Below are 9228 nucleotides of genomic sequence, written 5' to 3'. Positions count from 1 at the left end.
CCAACTTGGCATATCCTATTTGTATAGTTAAACATAGACTTACCATTGTAACCCAGTAATTCCTCTCCTAGATATATACCCAAGAGAACTGAGAACATAGGTCAACACAAAAGCTCTTACACAGTGTTCAGAGCCATATTATTCATAATAGTCAAAAGCACAAACAAACCAATTATCCATTAACTGATGGAGAAATGAAATGTGGAATACCCATACAATATGATGTTATCCAACTATAAAAAGGAATGAAGTATGGATACAAGCTACAACATAGGTGAACCTTGAAAATTATGCTAAGTGAAAGAAGCCAGATATAGAAAGCCACATACAATTGCATTTATAAAATGCCCAGAAAAGGCAAATCCATAGAGACAGAAAATAGATTAGTGGTTGTGAGAAACTACAGGAGGGGAAATGGGGAATGACTACTAATGGTTATGGGATTTCTTCTTGTGGCAATAAATGTTGTGTAGTTAGATAATGGTGATGGTTGTACAGCTTTGTGAATATGCTAAGATATACTGGATCATATACTTTAAAATTTAGAGAGAATTTTTTGGTATGTGAATTATATCTCAATTAAAAAAATTCATATACATCAAGAACTAGAGATTGGATGGTGAAGAAGACATATAAGCCCTATCATTAGAGAACAGCCAGTGGGACAGAGGCATAAATGAGTCAAATAGTTACACATTGAGTGTAATTTCATCTACAGGAAGTGCCATGGAGGATAAAGATACACTGCTGTGGGAACATATCATGGGTGGGAGTTGATCTAGATGGGAGAGGGTGGTCATGGGGAAGTCTAAGGGTGATTGATGTGTATGCTGTGATCTGAAAATAGCTTTCTGGGGTAGAGTCAGTAGGATTTATCAACCCCCAAGAGGAAGAAACAGTACATGAACTGTCCTACACCAGGAGGACACCTGAGGTTTTGGGAGGTAGATGAGGACCAGCATGGATGACCCACATGGGATGAGGGAGAATGTAGCACAATCTTCTAAGACCACAGGCATGCTCAGTAATCTCGAGTGACCAAAATTGACCTTCCTTCCCAACAACTTGCTTCTCCTCCATTGTTGCTTGGGTCAGTAAAAGCACCATCTCTCCCAGGGCTTAAGCCACCAAACTGGAATCATCCCAGACTTTGCTGTCTCCTTCTCCATAGCCAACTTGCCAGCGAGCCTGTGGCTCCTACCTTCTGAAGACCCACACCTCCTTACACAGCCCTCCCAGGCTCCCTCACTCCCCCACCCGAGTCCACAGCTCTGGACTGGACTTCTTGCCATCCTTCCAACATGGCTTTCCCAGTTCCACCCCTGCACATGACCAACTATCCAGTGGGCATAGTCTACTAGAAATGCAGATTTGATTGGGTCATTTCCCTTGAGATGCTTCTCATGATCCTTGAGGAAATGACATTTGAGGACCCTTCTCATGACAGACTTCAATATCAGCCCCTGAGTCCTGTGTCATCTGAGTCACCTGCTGCACGCAGCCCTCCTTTTTAGTCTCTTTCCTGTGTTTGTTCTCACCATGGTAACCTGCTTCCTACTCATTAATGCTCCATGTTCTCTCTCACCTCAAGCTCTTCTTGGGCTGGAACATTCCCCTGCTCTGGCCTCACTAAGCAATCCTTCAGACTGTTTTTTTTTTTTTTTTCCCCAGTACTAGAGATCATAGCCAGGACCTTGAGTACGCTAGACAAGCACTCTGCCACTGAGCTACATCCCCAGTGTTGTTTAAATAGTTTTTATTGTGAAAGGGTTTTGGAGTGTTTCCCAGGCTGGCCTTGAACTTGTGATTCTCCTGCCTTAGCCTCCAGAAAAGCTGAGATTATAGGTTTGCGTCCTGGTACCCAGCCCTTCAGATCTTGACTTAATGGTCACTTCCTTTTAGTGCCTGATTGCAAGGACAATAACTTGTTTGATAGATCCCTTTGCTTTGTGACCTATATAACAACTGACTTTCCCCTTTAACAAAACTCATCAATCTGTGTCTGTTTCCTTTGATGGACTATATGGCTCAGAGTCAAGTGTCTGTACCCACCTTCTTCATACTACACTCCCACCCAATACCCCTTTCCTAGCAAATTCCTACCCATCCTTCGAAACACTGATCACTTTCTGTAAGGCAGCCTTCCCTGAGCACCTAGGCTAGAGGGTGCACGAACCTTCTTTTATATAGCTCCACACTCCCTAAACATCTTATTTAACACTTATCACAGAAAGCACCTGTTTTTAACACATGTCTCCCATTCTAATTTTTTAAAATCTTGTTTCTTCTTTGCCTCAGCACCTAAAACAATACTTGTCTCAAGACTCCTCTCAGGTCAGCCCATAAAAGCTTTTATGAAAATCTCTATAATTGCATGAAAAATCCTACATGCGTTGGGAAAATGGTTCACAGTTTTTTAAAGGGTTTTGTTGTTGTTTGTGTTGTTTTGATACTGGGGATTAAACCTAAGGGCACTTAACCACTAAGCCACATACTCAGCCCTTTTTAGTTTTTTTGTTTTGAGACAGGATCAAAAGTTGCTTAGGGCCTTGCTAAATTGCTGAGGCTGGCCTCAAATTTCCTCCTGTTTCCGTCTCCAAAGTCACAGGGATTACAAGCATGCCCCACTTTGCCAGCTTTTTAATTGTCTAAAACCTGAAAGAGGTTATGAAGCTTTCCCCAAATGCTGAAGGAGCTGTCTTCCTTTCAGAACAGTACTGCTCACCCAGACTTCTATGTGAAACCATATATATATATATTTTTTTTTCTTTCTCCAAGAGAGCAAGGATCTTTATCTATTTTGTTTATTGATGCATCCCAAGTGCCTAGAATGGTACCTGGCACATTCTAGGTATAGGTGTGAAATGACCAGTCTTGGTCAATTGCATCAGTTGTGTATTCATTATCTATACATGTATTTATTATCCATTGCTGAGTAACAAATGACCCCAAAACATGTTGTCTTAAAACAACATTATCCCAGTTTCTGTAGGTCAGGAGATAGGGTGCAGCTTAGGTGGATCGGCTGCAGGGTCTCTTACACACTGCGAAGTGTGGGCCAGGAATGCAGTCTTCTGAAAGCTTGGCAGGGGAAGGATCTGCGTCCACACTCACTTACATGGTGGATGATTCAGATCCTTGCTGGCTGTTGGCTGGAGGCTGCCCTTGGTTCCTAACCACATGGGCCTCTTCACAGGTCAGTTCACAGCATGGAAATAAGCTTAACTTCATCAGAGTAAGCAAGAGGAAGGGAAGAAAAGAGAAAGACAGGGAGAGGCACTACTAGACATTGCAATCTTCTGTAACTTAACCTTGGAGTTAGCGTCCCACCAGTAACTTAACTTTGGATTGGTATCCCCTCATTTTTGCCAGTTCTGTTTATTAGAAGCAAGTCTGAAGGTATAGTACATACTCAAGGGAGGTTCCAGTGATCTTTCAAGCTGCCTATTACAGATATTTAACATGTTTTCTCATGTAGCATCCAGTTCATCTCAACACCCAGAGCTAAAGACCCAGACCAGATGCCTGCAAGTCAAGCAGATGATGAGAAGGACAGAAGAAATTAGTGGTGGTAGGTTTGGTGAATGGCCAAGCCTCTTCCCATCCTACAGACTGCTGCCAACCAGGAATGCAGGTTGACTTACTGTCAGATCTTTTTTTTTTTTTTTTTTTTTTTGTACTGAGATTGAACCCAGGGACATTTTATCACTGAGCTAAATACCCAATCCTTTTTATTTTTTGAAACAAAGTCTCACTTAGTTGCTGAAGCTGGACTCAAACTTGTGATCCCCCTGCCTCAGCCTCCCAAATTGCTGGGATTACAGGCATGCACCACTGTGCCTAGCTTCATCTAACTTTTTGAAAAACACCGAATTGCAGATTTTTATGAGACATTTCCTGATATTTAAAATTGATAATCAAGCAAAAACACATTTGAGGATTAAGAGTTTATTACTCTTTCCTAGGCAGAAAGGGCCTAATCCATTTTTCTTACTCCCTTTAAGTGTGAACTCCATTTCTCCTTTTCTCCACCCCAGCCAGCACTCTTGCACACTGGGGACAGGGTCTAGCTAACTCACTTTGGACATTTTGCCATAGCATCCTGCATTTAGCAGGCCAATAATAAATATTGTTAAACAAAATGTGAAACTGCAGACATATTTCCCACTAGGGACCATTGCCCTCAAACCTAAGGTAGTGGTTAACGTGGCCTCTAGTGTCTAAATTGGAACCCAGCTCTGCTACCTGCTTGCTGCATGACTTAGGCAAGTTACTAACCCTTGATTCTCAGCTTCTTTATCTGTAAAATGAGAATACTCACACCTACCTCACACAGCTGTGGTTAAGATTAATTGGAATTATGTACTTAAGGGACTTAGCACAGAGCTTAGTGTGCTATTGCAACTCAATAAACTAAGCCATTCTTCCATCATCCTTCCCTCCTCACTGCCTCCTTGCCACGTCTCCTTTTAATCCATTACCTACCATCACCTACCACTTGTCTGTCTGGCTGATAATGAGAGTGAGCCTCTAAAATGCAGATGTCATTGTCACTGAAGGATTTAATTCCTTCAACTGTTCTCTGATGCTCTTAGTAGGAAAAAATCCAAATTCCCCTTAACATAGTTAGGCTCTTTGGGAACTGTACCTCCCAGCCCTCAAGGCCTGTCTCTCAGCTCCACCTCTCTTCACACTCAACATCCCAGCCTTGCTGTGTCTTGCTTCCTCAGTACAAGTACTCCCCATTTCTGCTGCTTCAAAGCCTTCGCAAGTGCTATTACTCAGTGGAAACCTCTTTTCCACACTTCTATCTGTTCCAGCTATGCATGGAGAATTCTTGCCATTCCTGGATAAACTTGAGGTCAGGTACAGTTTTGCCTCACCACTGTCCCTTTCTTCCAAGTATGACACTAGCAGAGAACAAGTGATAAACATTTATGGAACTGTCCAAGGCAGGCAGACCTGTGAGCAGACAGTGCCACCTGTTGGCCCAAACTGTACTGCAGTACCTGGAAAGGAGCCTTAACATTCTGCCTATGCCTAAGGCAAGACAATGGTTTTGAGTTTTACAGGGGTCCCTCTGGGGTCTCCACCTCCTGCCAAACTTAGCAATGAAAAGAGCTACTATTGAATACATAAACCACTAAGTCCCAAATTTTCAATTTTACAAATATTTCAACACAGGTACATCAAAATAGGCTAATATTTGTTAGTTTGTTTTTTTTTAAGTTTCACATCGGGGACAATGAGACAAAATGGGTTAGTATAAGTATGCACTTTTCAAAGTGTTTTAGTTATTAATGGTTAAATTTGATGACCACCCAGTTAGGCATCTCAATATTTTTATTAGGGGGTTAAATGAGGCAGTTAAATGCCCACCCAAGATCATACAGCTAGAAAAATCTGTGAGGACTCAAACCCAGTCAGTCTGGCCTGAACCTGCACTTGTAAGCCCAAAATTCACTGCCTCTATTCTCTCCTTTACTCCATCTCCAATAACCTACTTCCATCCCAGACATCTCCACCATGAAGACCCACTCTGATGGTACTGCTACAGGTGCCACGGGGTCAACCAAAATCCCACCTTGCACAACACACATGTCTAAAAGCTGTACAGTCCTCTAAGGGGACTCCTCAGACAGGATGTAAGCTTGCTGTACTCCACCAAGTAAGACAGCACATGAAGCATAAACCCTGGCCTCCACAATATTGCTCCACCTGCATGACCTGCAAGCAGCCACCTCTCTGAACCTCCATTTCTCAATAAGGCCTTTAGCCCAGACAGGTGGATTAGCTTGGATATTGTATGAAGGGTGAGGAGCAGAGTCTGACTCAGGTGAACACTGAATGACAGTGGCTGTTACTCAGTCTCTGCCTGGATTACCATGAAGCTGGGTCCCTCAACTTGACATTGCCCTCTATCAAATCCCATCTACTTTTCACACTCTCCTTTACATCTTTTCTTTCTATCATTTGTGGAAATGCCTGCTTTTCTCCACTTAATTTCAAATTTTTAAAAAATATTTAGTTAGTGCTTCCTACACCCAAGTCATTATGCTATTGTCAGCAAAGCATTTAATATGTTTTTCTCATATTAACTCACTTAATCTCCACAATAGCTCTCTGATCATCCCCATTTTACAGATGGGAAAGCTAAAGCCCAGAGAAATGTCGCATTCAGGGTCACACAGCCAGAGACAGATCCCAGGTGCAAATCTAAGCTATCTTAACTGTTCATACTTTTTTTTGTGTGTGTTATGCATGCAGGGCAGGCACTCTACCAACTGAGCTATATCCCAGCCTTTAACTGTTCACACTCTTAAAACACTATCTTGGACTCCCTCTGCTGGTAGAGGCTGTGTTTGATTTTTTTAATTTCCAAACACTAAGCATACTGCTTTAAACATAGTAGGTGTCAACAAACTTGCTTTAATATACATATATATATATACACACATACACACAAACATACACAAGTCACATACCAGTGTGACAACTATCCCTTCCACAAGACAGTTCTACCACACCCAGGGCTCCTGGAGATGCTCCAGAGAAAGCCTAGGCCTGGCAGTCTTCACTCGACACCCAATAGGGGCATTTTTATTAAACAAATGGGAGGAGCAAGGTGCACCCCAGGTGTATATTGTCTGAGGACCTCATGCAGGACCAGAGCTCTGCTGCACTCTCTTCATCAGCTCTTCATCCTGCATAGACAACTCTGTCAACTTTTTGCCCATCCGTTCATGGATATCCAGGTACTTGGAGACACATCGATCCAGGCATACAGACTCGCCCTTGGACAGTTCTGCTTCCTTATAGTGGGGAGGCACGCACTTCCGGTGGCAGGCACTGGTCATTCTGGGGAGAGAGAAGGATAAAGTCCAGCAAGCAGCATCCTGTGGCATCCCAGGAACCCACAGTCATTCCAACCCTGTATACTGATTTCATCTCCCCCAAGAAAACAGTGTGAATCCTCATTTTGCACTTCAAACATCTTGGAGGGTTTTCAGAGAGTAGGAACCTCCTTTGAGCCCAGACACAATGACTATTTGTTGAATGCTGGATGTATAACAAGCCTCATGCTAAGAGCTTTACATAGATTCTTTTTATGCAATCCTTCTGATACTTCTGTGGAATAGGCACATCATTATCCTCATATTACAGATGAGGAAATTAAGGCACAGAGAGACTCAGTAATTTGTTGAGGATCACATAGAACTAGGCAGTCTGACTTCACAGTTTACATCTAAAAATCATTCTGCTGGACGTGGTGGCACACGCCTGTAATCCCAGTAGCTCGGGAGGCTGAGGCCCTAAACAACTTAGCAAGACCTGTCTCAAAAAAAAAAGTTAGGGATGGGGCTCAGTGGTTAAGCATCCCTGGGTTCAATCCCTGGTACCTACCCCCAAAATCATTCTAATTTATAACTTCCAAGACCAAATCAAACAATTCAGAGAACTTGAGCTGATAAAAGTAGCAAATATGTGATTGTTTCCTGTTTGGGCTTGATGCAAAGGCCCTTTGTATTTAATGTTTTTAATGTCTCTATGAGTTGGGTACTATTATATGTCTATTTTATAGATGAGGAAATGTTTATCAAATAGTATAATCCCTGGTGGAGCCAGGACTATTCCCAGATTTGCCAAATCATTGAGAGCACCAGTTGTGGAGTCATACTGACGTACTAGACCTGACACTGCTACTGACTTGCGTGGGCCCTGATGAAGTTTTTAACTTGTAGAAGGCTCAATTTCCTCTTCTTAAAATGGGACTAATAAAATAAACCCACTGGATTATTTTAAGAATTAAAAAAAGATAATGCAGCTGCGTACAGTAGAGTATGCCTATAATCCCAGTGAAGCCAGAGGCTGAAGCAGGAGGATCTCAATTTCAAGGCTATCCTGGGCAACCTAGACTCTGGCCCAAAATAAAATATAAAAAGGGCTAGGGATGTAGCTCAGTGTTAAAGTGCCTTCGTGTTCAATCCCTAGTACCACCAAAGGGAAAAACAAAAAGATAATGCATATAAAAAGCTTGACAAATGCCTGATAGAGTAAATATTAACTACTAAAGGAAATGTTTAACTGGTTTTTTTTTTTTTTTTTTGGTACCAGGGATTGAACCCAGAGGAGCTTAACCACTGAGCCACATCCCCAGCCCTTTTTTATATTTTATTTAGAGATAGGGCCTCGCTAAGTTGCTGAGGCTGGCTTTGAACTTGCAATCCTTCTGCCTCAGCCTCCTGAGCTACTGGGATCACAGGTGTGTGCCACCACACCCGGCCTTAACTGTTCTTGAAAACTAACCAGAGACTCTTAGAGCTTCTCTTCTTGCTCTTGCTCCTTCATGCCAGTTCCATTCCAACCAAACTCCCAAGTCCTTCTAGTGACTATAGTGCATCTACATTAGTACCAAATATGGGGTGGGGATGGGGAAGGCAGGCCTCAAGGTTCCCCACAGTGAGGGGAACGCATCTGTTAGAAGACATCCACCTCTGCCTTCGCGAAGGGTGATCAGGGCTAATTTTCCAACACAGGTTAGCGCAGAGAGGCTCTCCTTACCTGTTGTACATGTCCGCCATCATCTCCACCTCCAGCTCAGCTGCCAGCTGTTGGGCCCTAAGCGGATCCATCTCGGCCCAGCACCGTGCAGGGAACCTCCTCCTGGTTTTCTAGTCCTAGGAGCAGCCATCAGCTTCAGCACCGACCCACTCCCGTTCACCCTCCCTCCCAGGGGCTAGCGGACTCCGAGGAATCACAGGGCGTGGGACCGACAGGAGCCAACGAGCTTTAACCATCCCTCTCCCAGAAGTGGGGGAAAAAGCCCTAAAGGGTCAGTGCCTAGCCCAAGGTCACTCAGGATGTCATTGAAGGTCCTGGAAAACGAGCCCCCGAGCCCTGAACCCTGTCCCTGAGGTCACCCTTATCCGGGAAAAGATCGAGACACCGGAGGAACACAAAAACCGCGGGTCCAACCTCTAGGGCCCTGGAAATTGGACTCGACGCTGAAAACGAGGTGCTGCGGACCCGGTCCAACGGCTACATTTCCGAAATGGCGATGCCATTACCTCAGAAACCATGAGGTCAAAGGCCACGACTCACTCACCACAGATTGGTGCGAGACACAGTGCCCACCGTGTCGCCAATTTAAGCAAATACTAGAAACTTGCCGGGTGCCCAAATAGATCACGGCGGAAGCACGTGGACCACTTCCGGGAGAGAAGTCCC

The 9228-nt window shown here is 43.8% G+C and overlaps 1 protein-coding gene across 2 annotated transcripts; it reads right to left on the bottom strand.

Moving 5' to 3' along the window:
• Positions 1-6409: 6409 nt before the first annotated feature.
• Timm10 (translocase of inner mitochondrial membrane 10) lies at positions 6410-9228 on the bottom strand. Of its 2 annotated transcripts, none has more exons than XM_027944536.2 (3): positions 9107-9228; positions 8563-8678; positions 6410-6858 (listed from the first exon to the last, which is right to left on the bottom strand). In XM_027944536.2, the coding sequence occupies exons 2-3, from the start codon at positions 8631-8633 to the stop codon at positions 6657-6659; spliced, it is 273 nt and encodes a 90-aa protein (XP_027800337.1). In that variant the 5' UTR covers positions 8634-8678; positions 9107-9228; the 3' UTR covers positions 6410-6656. The 2 variants fall into 2 exon arrangements, with proteins under 2 accessions (XP_027800337.1, XP_027800338.1); XM_027944537.3 differs by lacking the exon at positions 9107-9228 and adding an exon at positions 8977-9085.

The sequence above is a fragment of the Marmota flaviventris genome, chromosome 9, assembly GCF_047511675.1.
Source record: "Marmota flaviventris isolate mMarFla1 chromosome 9, mMarFla1.hap1, whole genome shotgun sequence".
Classification (NCBI taxonomy): domain Eukaryota; kingdom Metazoa; phylum Chordata; class Mammalia; order Rodentia; family Sciuridae; genus Marmota; species Marmota flaviventris.
The sequence above is the reverse complement of the archived record's forward strand: the minus strand, read 5'-3'. Positions and strand labels throughout refer to the sequence as shown.